Below are 17,586 nucleotides of genomic sequence, written 5' to 3' on the forward strand. Positions count from 1 at the left end.
AAGTATCACTTGCTTTCTGGGGCCACAGTGGATGCCAGCCATTTCAATGCCAGGAGAGTACATCACTCTGTGATCTTAAATGGTCTAAGGCCAAAGGTACTAAAATCTTTTTAGCTTAAATGTTACCCTATCAGTACCATAAAACAGTGGTGTCCAATGTTTTTAATCACGCACCCAAATAAGAATATATAATGCACCAATAAATGTATTATTTATTTATAAATTATGTAAGTGTACAACTGTACAATATATTATGTACATTATAAAACACACAAAAATAGAAATCGAAAAAGATGAGATTAAGTACAAATAACCCTTTAAACACTTTCCCAATGTATTGATCATCTGCATACCCCTAAGATACACACCTCTACCTGAAACCACAGCCTTAAAGCATGCCAATATTTGCTATATTTGGATTTTTAGCTCAAGTTATAGAAAAATGTGCAAGGTCACAGACATTTTTAAGGTTTGCAAACTAGCTCTAGCATCCAGTTTAAATGTGTAAAGATGCCTGATGCTAACTTCTTGAGACATATTTGGACTAATCACTACTCAGCTGGTAAAATGTCATGCTATGGTTCACTGAGAATTGTTTCACTTTAAGGCAGACTAAGTAGGGGTCTTCATGAAGTCAGAGTATTTTGGGAAAAAAATGCTGTAAAGAAATATTCAAAACCAAAGGATGAGGGTTTGCCTATTAAAAAGAAAAAAGCTAACAAATTAAACAGCTAACACCTAAAAGAAAAAAAGATAATTCCTCTTCCTATAGAATAAAGACAAAAAAAAAAAAGTATTCCAAACAATGGCCATTAGCCAAGGCAAGTGAATTAAAATGGACCGCCACACGTCCGTCTGTCCTAATACCACGGTGGGTCCTTAGGAGCACTCGCTCTGATTTTTACAGCTCTGGTATCCAGTCACAGACCCGGCACACAGAAAGTCAGAATGCATGTGATGAATGATGAACAACCCCTCAAAAAAAAATAGTTAAGGTACTGAATTACATTTGAAATAATTTTTATTAAAGTAAACTCTAGTATCTGGTTTTGATCGGCTGAAGCAAGTAATCAGAAAAATGGTGTGGTCAAGATAAATGTAATGTGCTTAGAGGACTTCGTTAAGTTCTTCAAATATCCCCTGCCCATTTCCACATTAGCTGACTGGCCTCCACCCTCTGTCCTCCCCCCAGGGCCTGAGCTTTCTGCCACACAGTGAACAGCACGGGTTCTGCAGTCAACAGGGCTCACACTTCATCCCTCAAAACAAGCTGGGAGAAGCAGAGCAGGGCGCACAGAACATTATTCAATATGCTGCTTTTTTTTTCTTTTAAGAATCACAAAAATTAAATATTTCTAAAGAAATAACATGGACATCTGATTAACTCAGATTGAATATGCATATAAGAAAACAGCTTAGAGCCTCAATCATCAAGTTTTACATTGCTAACATTTAAAACTCCACTTTCTTCCTGGTGGAGCCTGCCTATGCCCCCCAAAAAACCAACCAACCAAACAAAAATCCCTCCATTTCTAGTTGTGGTAACCTAAGCCTCCCTGTGGAAAATTACATTTTAAAAGATACTTCACCAATTTAAAGAAATAAAAATATACAATTTCACAAACAATCAGTTTCACTTTGTATACACATATTGAATGTTTTCAACCAAATGCTCATCTAGTCTGCAGACAAAATTTCACTGTTTCTTGATGGGAACAAAACGAACTTTACTCAATATGAGTTTCTATTTTAATCTCATTCCAGAGAAAGCAAGAAGGACGCAGAGTTCAGCAACTTGCTGGACAATGAGAATCATGAACTGAAGGCTCAGTCATTTCAGTATTGCAACAGGTAAAGAGATCACTTAACTCATGTGAGCAAAATTTATTTGCTTGGGAAGTACACATATCACATCAAGTGCAAATGAAAACAGGATTGGTGGAAGTAACAATTTCCTAATATCAAGGAGATGTAAGTAGTTTGAGTGAACTTGTAAAGCCTCTTTACAACAAAATACCTGCTGAGAAAAGAAATATTTTTCTTGAAAAGTATCTTTCAAGAAAACTATAAAACGTGCCCACTAGGGTGCAGAGGTGGTTCAGTGGTAGAATGTCCGCCTTTCATGCGGGAGACCCAGTTCAATTCCTGGACCATGCACACAAAAGAAAAAAAATGTGCACACTTAACTACATATTGTTTCATTTTTAAGTGAAATTTGATCACTTTCCTTGACTTTATACCATGGATGTGTTTTCTCCAACTTCTCAATTCACTGGATGCAGCGAGTCTGGCTAACCTTCTTACACTATATGACCGACAACTCACTCGAAGTTTAGCCTCCCAGCAAAACCTGGACTCGAAAGTTAAACCCACTGGCTACCTGTAAGATGAAGCAAAGAAACAAATCCTCAGTAGTACAGACTCCTACCCACCAAAGAAAGGTCTCACTAACAGCTTTACGAAGAAAAATAGCTGATGAAGGTTCCAATGAAAGAACTGCCTTGACCACGTGATAGGAAATACTACATCCTAAACTTAGAACCAAAAAAAACCATTCATGTTTTGGTAATTTTAAAATTTTATTTCCAACTGGTGCAGTAACAAAATACCAATGGTAATTTGGCACGTAAAGTGGCAACCTTTTAAGTAAACAAGGTCACAAATTAGTATTCCAACAGCATTTTGGCCTATGACGATTCTGATAGGAGAGGATTATCACAATCAGTCCTATAATATTACAGATTTATGCTTCCTCGATATCTCGTAATAAAAATATTTATCTTACCTCAATGATTCATCATGTACACACTTCTATTCTTTTTAAGCACTATCCTCCAGGTTGAACGTGGTAAGGGGAAAACCCTTCCACTTGTGTTTTTTCTATAATATACAGCAACAGCAGTCACGTCAGCAGAAATGTACAATGTTATTAAATTTTTAGTTGAAAAATAAACGAATGGATTATCTCATTCATATCCTTTCTCTGGGAGTAAAAGACACACACAAACGTAAAACAAGTCAAACTTCTATTTTATTGACAGGACTCCAAAATGAATACAAAAAGTGCCTCCTTTGCATGTTTTTTTTTTTCCTTAAAAGGCTTCTGATAGGTAGATTAAAAGCTAAGAACATATTTCAGCTTTTAGAGTGAACCTTTAAAAAAAAGGCTTAATAATGTAAGCTACCAACATCAGAGAACATATGGTCCCACAATCATTTTTAAACCTAAATCTTATCAAAAGAATTAGATCCTGCATTGACCTGCTAAAATAGAGGCTTAAAAAATAGTTTAAGCCATTAAAAGCCAGTTTTATAATCTGTGTGATAACCCTGGACAATTAAGAAAAGAAAAATCCCAAAATATAGCCCTCTATATTATGTGGAATGTGACAGAATGTGAACTTATGACCAGATAGGTAAAAATAAAAAGTTTAAAACTGTGAATGGAGCTGTTACAAATATTCTCATATCACTGCAAAATGTCAATAAATGAATAATAGAGCTTATCAAGAGATTACAAACTTGAGCAGATGTTACTTAAAACACATTTGTGGTATTTATCATATTTAATATTTGCTAAAACTGAAACTGAACAAAGAAAACTTTGCTCATTTATAGATTGTTTCTCATGTACCTTTACTTTTACTGGGACCATAAATTGATCAGATAATACGTAGCCCACACTTCCAGACAGTTATAATAACAAAGGATTTATTATCATTTGCAAAGGAAATAAATGCACCATCCCATACTTGAAAGGCTTTAACAAGCCTTAGGCATTTTTCAGGTTGTACCAAGGCACCGCGCCACTGCCTAGTTATATTATACACCGATTTCTAGTAAAGAAGCTAACACCGTCCTCAACATCAGCTCTGTACTGTTTCTGGTTTATTTTACACTTCCAAACAGCAAAAATTTGCAAATATGTGCAAATACTGTGGTCCATTCATAGTATTGCTTAGTCATCATCTTCCTCTTCCTCTTCTTCTTCCTCAAAGCTATCTTCAAAGCCCTCGCTGTCCTCCTGGTCTTCATCCCCCTCTATTGCTGTATCCCACTGTGGGTGATTATCTGGCACAGGCTTAGCCTCATGAACTTCCAACTATAAAGAAGGATTAAATGCAGACATCAGAAATTTAGAGAGGAATAATGGAAGAAATATCTGGTAAAGAAAAGGTGTTCTTTGACCACAGCAATTATGACAAATAGGTTTTATGGATGGAACTCTAAATTTAACACATGCATTTAGAATAAAAGGAAAAACATAAAAAAATTAACATATTCATTTAGAATAGACACTTGACCCCAGAAATAAAACAGATAAATCTAACATGTAAATGTAGTTAAATTTCTAATATAGTTTCATAGTTTGATTTCATTGAAGTTACATTATTTATAAATATATATTCTACGGCATAAAAGCATTAATAACTGATCTATGAGAAAAAACACTGATGTCTTAATAGAAGACTGTTGAAGGAAAAAGAAAATCCAAGTGTGACTTTCAAAGAGATTTTAGGCAGCTTCCAGATTCATGAAATAAAACTCCATAGCCAATGACCAGAGATGTGGTTTCCCCATGGATATTTATAGGCTCACTTTTGCTGGCTCATATGCCTCAAATAACAGTTACAAAAAGCATATACTCTGAGATGACAAAAAAAAAAAAGTTAGCTTCAGAAATTAATAAACAGTCCAGCAAAATCTATGGGAAAAATACACATATACTTTTCTAAAGAACACAGAATCAGAAAAATAAAAAATAACAATAAAAAGGTAAAAAAAAAAAAGAATATAGAATCCATTTGCTGAGGCCCTGTAAAATTACAGCACATTAAAATGTATCACTTAAGTAATTTACACTCAAGGCTCTAAATTGGTACACTTAAACAGCCTAAATTTATTATTGAAGGAGTAGTACATCAAGTGTATATAAAGTATGAGATAATCTTTTTTTCCTTCTCCTGTTACTCTACATTTTAAAACTAGAGATGCTTTTCTAGTATATTCAACGTTATTCACATAAACTACCATATTGATTGATTACCTTCAATGGTTTAATCTGATCCAAACCCATATAGGAGTCTGATCTCAGAAACACTGTATACTGATAATTTCCAGGCTTGCCTGGCGCAGGAAACTTCAGTTCTACCTGGAAGATAAAATCAACACTTTAAATTTGTGTTTTAAGAAGAGGAAGAAACAGCAGCAAACTCCTAAAATTCCTAGACCAGATTATCTTAATACTATATGTTTTATTCAGATGATACAGAAAATCCTAACAAATGCTACAAAAGTCCTACCCCATCCAACCCCAAAATAAATAAATATATTCTACAAAAGGGCAACCAAATTAGGCAGAACTGACAGAGTTAATTTGTATCCCCATAATAATTCAAGAAAGCATATTAATGCAATTAAGCTCTATACTGACCATCACCCTGATGACTTGAAGTAGGGTATAAAGTATAAGTAAGTGCAATGTTAGAATTAATAAAATAGACTTTACTAAACAGGAAGTAATTCTTGCCAAATGTCTAAGATAAATCCAATGCCTTAAAAGGTCAAGAAGATATTTCATTTCTCATCAAGTCATAAATTCAAATGTAAAGAACAATAAAGTCTTATGAGTTTCCTCCTGATATGATCCCAATAGGAAAAAGGGAAATTCTTTTTTTTTTTTTTTTTTTTTTAAAGACAGAGAGAAGGAAGGAAGGATAGAAGGAAGGAAGGAAGGAAGAAAGGGAAACATTTTTTAAACATTTTCTTGTTTTATTGTATTCTGTTTCTCCGTTTTTGTTACATGGGCTGGGGCCGGGAATCGAACCGAGGTCCTCCGGCATAGCAGGCAAGCACTTTGCCCGCTGAGCCACCGCGGCCCGCCCCGGGAAATTCTTTTAAATGACATTTGAATGGTCTGGTGATGGCAATCTGCCTCCAAATTTAGATTCTATAGCAAAGATACTATATTAAAATTATGCTAATACAAAGAAACAAGAAATCATGGAAGAATCTTTAAAATTTTCAGTTTGTTCTTTCTCACTATGACATAAAACCTAGAAGCCACAAAAGAAAAGATTATAAATCATACTATATAAAAGTAAATAAGTAGATACACAACTAAGTATTTATATTCCATTTCTGCTTGGTAAAAACAACCATAATTATAGTAAAACTGGGGAGAAATATTTGCTATATCAATCAAAAGAGCTGATTTCTTAACATAAAAAATTCCCCAAACCAATTTAAAACTACACTGAATAAATTAGCCTGGTAAAAACTGATTCAGGCAAGAATGGCCAATGCATGCTAAAATGACTCGGTAAAAGACTGCTGGAGAACAGAATATTCACAAGGTGCCCAAGTATCACTCCACAAAATATGAAGGCCACAAATAACTTCACAATTGAGAACAGCCTTAACTAAGTGATCAATCTTAATATCACCAACATGGGGAAAACTGCTATAATGTACCCCTGACATGACATACTAAGAATAATACATCACCTAGGTAGTATTCTTGCCAAAAATATTTAAGATGAATAGAATGAATAACCAAGTAACAAATGAATATTGAATCATCTTGCCTGGACTTCGGCTGACAAGTGGTCTAGATAAAAGCTTGTGACAACTGCACGCAATATGTGATCCTTACTGGATCCTGAATTTTTAAAATGAAGTGATAATAGACATTAGCAGAATATTTGGGGAAATCTGAATATGGATTGCATGTAAGATAATATTAACATTTAATATCAATATTAAATATCCTGAGTGCATAAAAATAATAAAATAAATAAATAAAAGAAAAGAAAATATCCTGAGTATAATATAGTTATGTAGGAGAAGTCCTTTTCTCTTAGGAGGTACATGTTCAAATATTTAGGGGCAAACTATCATGTCAACAAGTACCTCAAATGGTTGGGGGATGGGCATATGTTTATACATGTGTGTTTTGTGCATGTACACACACAGAGAGAAAGAGATAAAACAAATACGGCAAAATGTTAAAATCGGTGAATCCAGGTAGAGGGTCAATGCAGGTTCAAGATACTGTGCAACTTTTCCATAGGTTTAAAAAAATTTTAAATAACAGATATAGGAAAAAAAATACACTCAAATACCATTTTCACCTTTCTGATCAGCAACAATATTCAATAACACCAAAAGGCAACAGGCATATTTAGACATTCATTCTCTCTATGAGAAATACCTAACAATATCAACAGAAATTACACACGTAGATAGACTGTGACCCACTAAATTCTACCTCTGTGGATTTACCCTACAGATATGTTCACACATGCGAAATGACATATAAGGTTTTTTTTTTTTTTAAAGGAAAGACAGAGAGAAGGAAGGAAGGATAGAAGGAAGGAAGGAAGGAAGAAAGGGAAACATTTTTAAACATTTTCTTGTTTTATTGTATTCTGTTTCTCCGTTTTTGTTACATGGGCTGGGGCCGGGAATCGAACCGAGGTCCTCCGGCATAGCAGGCAAGCACTTTGCCCGCTGAGCCACCGCGGCCCGCCCCATATATAAGGTTTTTTATTGCAGCAAAAGACTAGAAGCACCTTATAAGTTCACCTAATAGGGGAGTAGTAAATAAATAAAAGTATGATCACATAAAAGATCATGCATGATGATGAATATGCAACTATGTGATGATACTGTGAATTACTGATTATATATGCAGAATGGAATGATCGTATGTTAATATTTGTTTCTTTCTTGTCATATTTTTAAAAAAAATTTAAAAATTAATAAAAAAATTTTTAAAAAAGATCATGCAGCTGTAAAAACCAATGAGAAAATTTTTATGTACTAGCATGGAACAAATTCCAATTTTATTGAGAAAAAAAGGTAAGGTAAAGAACAAGGTCTGTGTTACCTTTTGTGTAAAACTGGAGAAAATAAACGTAGGTATTTGCTTGTAATTTACAAACAAACTCACATGAAGAATACATAAAAATCTGATACATCAATGGTCACCAGGAAGCAGAATGTGACTGGGAGACAAAGGTATAGGATATTTCACTATGTATACTTTTGTATTTCTGACTTTTTAAACTCAGTGAATGTGTTACCTCTTAAAAAATTAACCTGAAATTGAAAAAAATAAAATTAAACTGTTAGTGTCAAAGAAATACTCTTAGTTTTTTTTTTTTTTTGGTCCATGATGGCGGCTTAGTGGGGTGCAGAATTTAGTTCGTCCTCCAGAGCAGCTAGTAAGTAGCCAGAAACAGTACAGAACAACTGCTGCGGCCACATCAGTGACCGGACACACAGTGTAACCCAGCCTGGACAAGCTGGACTGGCTGCGAGCCCACCCAGAACCGTGAGCCTCCCAAGGCACGGCGGCCAATGCCCCTCCCCCACAGGCTGGTTCCCAGAGGGGAGAGGAAAGAGACTTTACTAACAGCAAGGGGCTGGGCTCAACCAAGCTCCAACTGCGGAATTAATTAACAAATTTTGACTACTAAAAATAGGCCCCCAGCTCAGCTAAACCTTGAATAAAAGCTAAAGTTACTAGTTTTTGCCCCGGCACAGAGGGGGCAGGGCTGACGGTGGAAAAAACAAACAAACAAAAAAACAAGCTTTTTTTATCAGACAGCACAAAATACTTGAAAAGGTCTGGACCCTAAAAAAAAAAAAAAAAAAAAAAAAGAGGGGGTACATAGGACCTGGAGATACATAGAGCAACATACCAACTTAAGCTCTTGATTAACAAACCCGAGAACAAGGGTCCTGCTCTGAGAAGGATTTTGTTTTTACAATTGCAAAGGTAGAATTAACCTTGACTGAGAGACAAAGAGGCTGGTCAGGTGAAAGGAGGTAATTCCCTTGAGGCTGTGCCTTCCCCAGGAGACAAGTAGGGCCCAGCTCAGGTGGAATCCCTCCCTCAAGGAATTCAGACCCAGGGACTGGAAAACTGAAGTGATTAAAGCCAGCCTACAACCTCTCCTCTGTCTCTACCACACCCCCAGCAGGGAGAGTCTGCTGAAGTTAAAGGTACCACATTATTTTATGCTGGTGGGACCCGCAGGCAGACAAGCGCCACATACTGGGCAGGATAAGAAAAACACAGAGTTAAGAGGGTTCATAGGAAAATCTGTCAACCGGCTGGTTCTCACCCTCAGGGAAAACTGATGCAAGTGACTCTTTCCTCCTGAGAGGAGGACAGTATGGTCTGGGAAAATCTGATTGGAGTCTAGAATACCTAAGTAGACCCTCCTCAGAAAAAAAAAAAATTAAAAAAAAAACAATACATATATATATATAGGCACTATACAGACAAGGCAAGAAACAAGAACTGAAAAAAATTTTTGATCCATTAAACAAAACCTGTGCTAGACCTGTGCTAGAGGTCTAGAATAAGCTGAACCAAATGTTAAAGAATAGAGAACAAAACCATCCAGCAAGAAAATCCCAGGTAAGAGAGTGAAAACAATTTCCAGAATAAATTAATTAAGGAAATTAAATGCCTAAATGCCAGCAAAACACAAAACAAAACAAATCTTACTAGGAAAATTGAAGATATGGCCCAGTCAAAGGAACAAACCAACAATTCAAATGAGATACAGCAGTTGAAACAATTAATTTAGGATGTTTGAATAGACATGGAAAATCTCATCAAAAATCAAATCAATGAATTGAGGGAGGATATAAACAAGGGAAGGGACAAACAAAAAGAAGAAATCAAAAGTCTGAAAAAAACAAATCACAGAACTTATGGGAATGAAAGGCACAGCAGAAGAGGTGAAAAAGCAATGGAAACCTACAATGTCAGTTTTCAAGAGACAGAAGATAGGATTAGTGTACAGGAGGACAGGACAGCTGAAATCCAACAAGGAAAAGAAAATATACGGAAAATAATTGAAAAATATGAGCAAGGACTAAGGGAATTGAATGGCAACATGAAACAGACAAATACACGTGTTATGGGTGTCCCAGAAAGAGAAGGAAAGGGAAAAGGAGGAGAAAGACTAATGGAGGAAATTATCACTGAAATTTTCCCAACTCTTATGAAAGACTTAAAATTACAGATCCAAGAAGTACAGCATAGCCCAAAGAGAGTAGATCCAAATAGACATACTCCCAGACATATACTAATCAGGATTTCAGATGTCAAAGAGGAACAGAATTTTGAAAGCTGCAAGGGAAAAGCAATCCACAACATACAAGGGAAGCCCAATAAGACTATGTATAGATTTCTCAACAGAAACCATGGAGGCAAGAAGACAGTGGGATGATATATTCAGGATTCTAAAATAGAAAAACCGCCAACCAAGAATTCTATATCCAGCAAAACTGTCCTTTAAAAATGAGGGGGAAATTAAAACATTTTCAGACAAAATGTTTTTGAGAGAATTTGTGACCAAGAGACCGGCTCTGCAAGAAATACTAAAGGGAGCACAAGAGGCAGATAGGAAAAGACAGGAGAGAGACATGTGGAGAAGAGTGTAGAAATGAAGACTATCAGTAAAGGTAAAACGAGAAAAAAATTAGATATGACATATAAAATCCAAAAGGCAAAATGGTAGAAGAACGTACTGCCGTTACAGTAATAACACTAAATGTTAATGGATTAAACTCCCCAATCAAAAGATACAGACTGGCAGAATGGATTAAAAACAGGACGCACCTATATGCTATCTGCAGGAGATGCATTTCAGACCCAAGGACAAACATAGGTTGAAAGTGAAATGTTGGGAAAAGATATTTCATGCAAACAACAATCAGAAAACAGCAAGAGTAGCTATACTAATATCCAACAAATTAGACTTCAAATGTAAAGAAATACTCCTAAATTGCTTAACCTTTAGGTTTCAATAAACAAACAAGACTGAACTACTTCACGTATTTATCACTTAGTTATAAAGGGATAAAGAAAACTACTTGATTAAACATTAACATTACAGAACTATCTTGAAATCCAAAAATCTTGCTGTTGTCCACCAAGTCTGGGTGGACAGAATAATCTTCCTAGGAAAAGTACCACATGAAAAATCAAGGAGAACAACAGAACAAAAAATTAAAGATAAATAAATAATAAAAAATAAAAATCAAGAACAAAAAAGCAGAAAGCAAATCCCAAGGGAAAAATATGTTCACTGCAATGCTACATTAATGATGTCATTTACAGTAGACAAGGCAACATAACCAAAAATCCCATTCTAAAATTTTAAAGCACAAGTCCTTACATTATTTTTTTAGGCAAAGGCATAATACTTAGCATTAAAACAATGATAAGGAAAATCATAAATTTTCTGCAAATTATTAAATTCTGGAGAAGATGAGGAAAGGCATATGTTCTTAGGCACTAACAATGAAAATTCCTAAAAATAAGTTGAGAATAAGGTTTCAAAAAGCTGACCAAGCTGTATATCTTTGGCAATTCAATACTTTATAAATTTCCAATGAACATCCTCCAACACCAAAAGAAAAAAATCAGAAAAGCTTTAAAATGTGTCTTGATAGATAAGATGCAATTAGCCAAATATGGTAAATTGACTTTTCAAAAGGTTTTATGATGGTGGGATTCTGCACATTTTAAAACCTGAAATACTGTGGGATAATTACCTCTTCTGTGTCTTTTAATGTACACACATGGTATGGCATAGATATTAATGTCTGTTCCTTCCTATCTGCAATATAAAGCCACCACCATTCTTGTTTTTCCTGGAAAGAAAAAAAGAGAATATAAATAATCAGAAAGAAGTACAAAACATATTTTGGTTTGTCTTTATAATATTGTTGTTATATAAACAATATTTAAAGTATTGTTCAGTATTATAACACCAGCACTGACATAGTGCCTAGTACAAAAGAGTGTTAAATATTTACTGGATGGATAAACTGTTCTTAACTTCTGTAGGTCCACACCCCCAAAAGAATTCTGTATCTTGAGGATTTCAATGGTGTCCTAAAGCGTACTGATGGGGTGTTTACGGGATTAGTGTTCATGATTTGCAATGGATGGAGGTGACCTAAGGGTACACAGACTGAAGAATGGAAGGGGGAACTGTAGTGTATACATACAACAGATTACTGAGCAGCTGTAAGAAGGAATGAAGTTGTGAGGCATGCAGCCAAGTGCATGAAGCTTAAGGACAACATGCTGAATGAAATAGAAACAAAAAGATAAACATTATCATGCCTCACTCATATGGACTAACCAAATTATACAAACCTTGGAGAATTGAAGTCAAGAGCATGGATTATCCGGTTGGGGCCTATTGTAAAAGGTCCTAGATCGTAAACTGTTAAAGCAGTCACATGTATTTTGGAGTTTTAACTGTCTGGTATTTCTAAATTCTGAGATACTGAGCTATCTGTGTATAACCTGGTTGTTCCCTGAGACTCTGGGCATTTGTGTGACACCTGAGACTCAGAGTTAGAGCTCTGAAGTTATGAAAGTCAGCATTACTCCATACAGCAATTGTTTAAAAAGTTGAAGAAATGATCAGACTTCTACTAGAAACATGAATGAAGCTGATCTGGATAGGACTAAGGTAAATCAGAACATCGGGTAAAGGATGATATCATCCATATGTTAGAATTTCAACTTCTGTGTGAGACCAAAGGAAGAGAAGTTTATTTGGTATAAAATTTATATTTTTGGTAGTGTATTATCTAATTTAACTTGTATGGTCAGTTTATTTGAACACCACAATTACATGGAATCTTGAACAGGGAATGAGCTCTTGTTGATTTGTACAGCTTAGTGTGATGCCATGATATATCCCGGAGTAATCTGGGCAGAGAACACAAAAGTATTTGCAAAGTCCCTTGGTGGACTGGGAAGAAAGGAGAAAATATGAAACTTTGTTATCTGGGGAATTCCTGGAATTCTCCCAAGCAATGAGGACAACCAATTCAACAGGCTGAGACCTCAATCTTGGGGCTTGCCCCTATGAAACTTATTACCGCAAAGGAAAAGCTAAGCCTACTTAAAATTATGCCTAAGAGTCACTCACCTTCAGACAACCTCTTTTATTGCTCAGATGTGACCTATCTCTCTAAGCCAACTCAGCAAGTGAACTCACTGCCCCCCCACAACATGGGACAAGACTCCCAGCCTGTAAATCTCCCTGGCAATGTGGGACATGAGTCCTGAGGATGAAACGGGACCTGGCATCATGGGATTAAGAAAGCCTTCTTGGCCAAAAGGGGAAAGAGAGAAATGAGACAAAATAAAGTTTCAGTGGCTGAGAGATTTCAAACAGTTAAAAGGTTATACTGGAGGTTATTCTTATGCATTAGATAGATATCCCTTTTTAGTTTATGGGGTATTGGAGTGGTTAGTAGAAGTACCTATTAACTATATTCCAGTAGCCTTGGTTCTTGAAGACAATTGTGTAACTATATAACTTTTACAATGTGACAGTGTGATTGTGAAAATCTTGTGTCTGATGCTTTTTATCCAGTAAAAAAGTAAGGACAAAAAATAAGGGATTAAAAAATATTGGGTAGATGGAAATACTAGTGGTCGATAAGAGAGCATGTAAGGGGTATGTATGTATGAGTTTTTTCTTCTTACTATTTCTTTTTCTGGAGTGATGCAAATGTTCTAAAAACAATCATGGTAATGAATATACAACTATGTGATGATTTTGTGAGCCACTGATTGTATACTTTGGATAGACTATATGATGCTTGATGATATCTCAATAAAAATATTTAAAAAAAAAAAAAAAGGTCTCCATAGTAAGAACTCTTGATGTACCTTAATTAAATGACAAAGACATTCTGAAAAAGAAAACAATATAAACTCTAAAAAACATCTGGCAAATAATCTTACCTAGTAAGAAGCAGAAGCCAGTAAGTAGGAGTGGAAAGGATTGGGCAGCCAAACAAAAAACAATATATTAAAACAGTACTCATAAGAGAGTGTCTTGGATTCTAAGGGCCTATATATACCTTTCACTGTGTGTGATTTTAGTAAGGTTGGCATTTTTCATTTTAGTTCCCAAAAGATTAGGAACAGAAAAAGAGCTAGGTAAGGAACTGCCCTGCCAACAGAATGAATAACAACAGCAGGGAGAAATGACAGACAAGACAGAAAACTATAAAAATGTAAATGCAAAAAACTCATTTAAAAGGCCAAGGCATCTAACCTCAGTGTGTCTGGAGGTGAGCACTGTATTACATCACACATCAATAAATATTTAGTTACATTCTTAGTATCTTCTGTTTAAGAATAAGGTAGGAAACAGGAAACATACCTTTTTGAAATGGTTAAAGAAAAATATTTTGGGCTAAAAGTAAAAAGGAAAATTCTAAATCGTCATTTATCAAAACAGTATTAGAACACACAAATCTAACAGTCAAGCCCTTGATTCTGAGGCTTGCTCTTGTGAAGCTTATGTATATAGCAGAGAAGCTTAGCCTATTATAAGTATGCCTGAGAGTTACTTTCGGAGGACCTCTTTTGTTGCTCAGATATGGCCTCTCTCTCTCTCTAAGCCAAACTCTGCAAGTGAAATCATTGCCCTCCTCCCTACATGGAACATAAGATCTAGGGATGAAAGTCTCCCAGGTGGCATGGGAGATGACTCCCAGGGACAAGCCTGGCCCAGCCACTGTGGGATCAACAATGCCATCCTGACAAAAAGGGGGAAAAAGAAGTATAACAAATAAGGTATCAGTGGCCGGGAGAGTTTCAAATAGAGTTGAGGGGGTACACTGGAGGTCACTCTTACTCATGCTGTAGTTAGACATTGTTACCTATCATAACTTGCCAAACCCCAACTAAGACCATTTCTGCCAATCCTAAAGAATTCCTAGGGTATTATATAAGATTCTACAAAGGTTCATGCACTAGAGTAACTTTCCAAAACCTACAACCTCCAGATGGGTCCCTGGAGGAGATAAATCCTGAAATGCAGAGGGGCCAGCCTTTTCAGAACATCAACCTTCATCTCCCTATCCCATATTGTTGACAGCCCCTTCCAACATGAAAAAGTTAGAATGGGCATAACTCAAATACCCCTGAGAGTGGTAGAAAGATCAAAGGTGATGGTGGAGTTGTACAGAGAAGATCAGATTTAACAAATGAGTATGAGTGCTGAATCAATATGCTGATATTTCTTTTAGCCTCCAGTACCTTAGAGCAGCTAGAAATAAAAACCTAAAAGTGTGGAACTGTAACCCATACCAAACTCTAAAATAAATCTGTTCTACAACTAATTGTTGTGATGTACTTTGAAATTTATTGCTTTTACGTATATATGTTATATAAAGAGAAGGAAGAGTATAATAGAGAAGATAGGATTTAACAAATGAGTATGAAAGCTGAATCATTATACTGATTATTTCTGCTGGTCTCCCAGTGTCTCAGAGCAGAAGAAAACAATGAAAAATTGTGGAACTGCAATCCATACTAAACTTTAAAATCTATTCTATGACTACCTGTTAAAATGTACTTGGCAATTTATTGCTTTTTTGTATTGTATATATGCTGAATTTCACGATTAAAAAAATGTAAAAAATGAAACAACAGACTATTCTAAATTCTCAATGATCCAAAACATGGTTTTAAAAAAAAGATTTAAAAAACACCTTTTACTGAAAACTTTTATAGGCAAAAAATCTGTATTTTTAAAACAAAAAATTTTTATTTTTTAAAATTACTTTATTTTAGCCCTAAGAGGTAAAATTTTCGTTTATTATTTTTCTAATAATGCTAAGTTCAACCAAAGCTCTTTTGTTTAAATACCTCATAAATAGGTCTAATAAATAAATCACAAGTACATGACAACGTGAAAAGCACAGAAAATTAAATCTGCTTTACATTTGAGTTTTAAATTAATCCAAGGGTTAGGACTACCACAGTGGTTTTATCTATATATATATATATTTGTCTATTGTGTATTTATGCACATACACAAGTGTGTGAAAACAAAATGGATTCAAGGGAAAGAATGAATAGGTAGAGAGCACGCGGTATTTTTAGGGCAGTGAAACTATTCTATGTAATACTGTAATGGTGGATACATGATATGATGCATTTGTTAAAATCCAAAGAACTGTTCAAAACAAACAGTGAACCCTAATGTAAACTATGAGTATTAGTTGATATTAATGAAGCTTTAAGACAACAGGCAGAAACTATGGCTGAGGACTAAGGAATTCTGCAGAACACAGACTAAAAAAACTACAACTAGATTTTATCGGTCCATCACAAAGATGTTAACTGACCCTACAATTAGCTAACTAGGACATGCTCCATTTTTCATCTACTGGTCCTGGCAAAAACTACTGACAAGTTTTTCCAAATGATTATGTATCATTTGTACAGGGAATTGGGGAGCTATTCTGTAATGGAAAGTGTTGCCCCCACCAACCTTTTTAAAGTTTAGCATTTCTTTTAAATAGTCCTCATTAGCAATTTGTTCTTATGTTAAATGGAAAAACACAGAATGCCTCATTTCTTAGGGGAAAAAATGATTTGTGCTCATTCACAGGTCATGTGTGAATACACCTAGCACACAAGAAATAATAAATGAAAGTTATGATAATTAGTGAAATAAGGTACCATGTATCTCCAAACAGAGGTTCTGACATCTCACTGTCAGACTTCATTACCAGAACATGTATCTAGTAGATGAGAAGCACAGGGATGTGGTTCAAGAATGCACATTTCTTCTTTTTTTATTGTAGTTTTATTGAGCTGTAGTCACATACCATAGAATCTATCCAAAGTATACAATCAATGGCTCACACATAGTTGTGTCATATTTGTATCATCATATAGTTGTGCATTCATCACCACAATCAAGTTTTTAGAAAACTTTCATCATACTCCAGGGAAAGAAAAATTTTTAAAACAGAAAACCCAAAACATCCCATACCCTTTCTCCCCACCTACGCATTTCTTCTTTACCTTTCCATTTGCAGAACGACTTTCCCACCCCTCTCCCAGTCTGCTTAATTAAAATAAGATTTCATTCAAGAATATTTAAGATACTAGTGAATATCAACTAATGACACTGCACCTGTACATAGACTCTTTGATAAACAAGTTAAGTATGGAACAGGTGTTCAAACATGAATTCTTTGCACCTTAAACAAAACTACTTTTCTGTTGTATGAGACTCCCAATCACTCATAACATACTAAATACAATAAATGATTTATCAGCAATATAAGTCAGTTATTAAAGTAAAACTTGAAGTAATTTAGGGGGTAGTTCACAAGTTACGTAGGTACATGGAAGATAGACAGGTAGATGTTAGGAAGATTTTAAAGTAAATTTTCTCTGAGAAATGATATTTTGATATATTTACCAAACCATGCTGATGCAAATTAAATGAGAAAAAGCATTTTCACTGTTAAAATGTTCTAAGGGAGTAAATGAATGCTTTGCATATTAAGAAGCATTGTCCAAAATGAAACTTTTATATAGGTACAAATCATGCAGCTTATAGCATCCCATGACACTTTATAAACCATCCTTTAGTGGAATTTATTCACCTGATTTCAGATTGCTTGCTGTTGACAAATCACCTCTGCAATGGACAAAATGCCCCTTAATAGATGAGCTAAAGCTTAGGATATGCCCAAAGATTAGCTCTGTGCAAT

General features: G+C 35.2%; 1 protein-coding gene across 1 annotated transcript in view; it reads right to left on the reverse strand.

The window, feature by feature from the left end:
• Window positions 1-3,009: 3,009 nt before the first annotated feature.
• Window positions 3,010-17,586, reverse strand: part of SEC63 (SEC63 protein translocation regulator) — a 106,055-nt gene continuing 91,478 nt past the window's right edge. The window contains exons 19-21 of the mRNA XM_077162564.1: window positions 11,584-11,682; window positions 5,048-5,152; window positions 3,010-4,102 (exon numbers count right to left, since the gene is read on the reverse strand). Of these exons, the coding sequence (XP_077018679.1) occupies window positions 3,959-4,102; window positions 5,048-5,152; window positions 11,584-11,682 (348 nt within the window). The 3' untranslated portion in view covers window positions 3,010-3,958. The remainder of the gene's footprint in view (window positions 4,103-5,047; window positions 5,153-11,583; window positions 11,683-17,586) is intronic.

This window comes from Tamandua tetradactyla, chromosome 5 (assembly GCF_023851605.1).
Source record: "Tamandua tetradactyla isolate mTamTet1 chromosome 5, mTamTet1.pri, whole genome shotgun sequence".
Classification (NCBI taxonomy): Eukaryota; Metazoa; Chordata; class Mammalia; order Pilosa; family Myrmecophagidae; genus Tamandua; species Tamandua tetradactyla.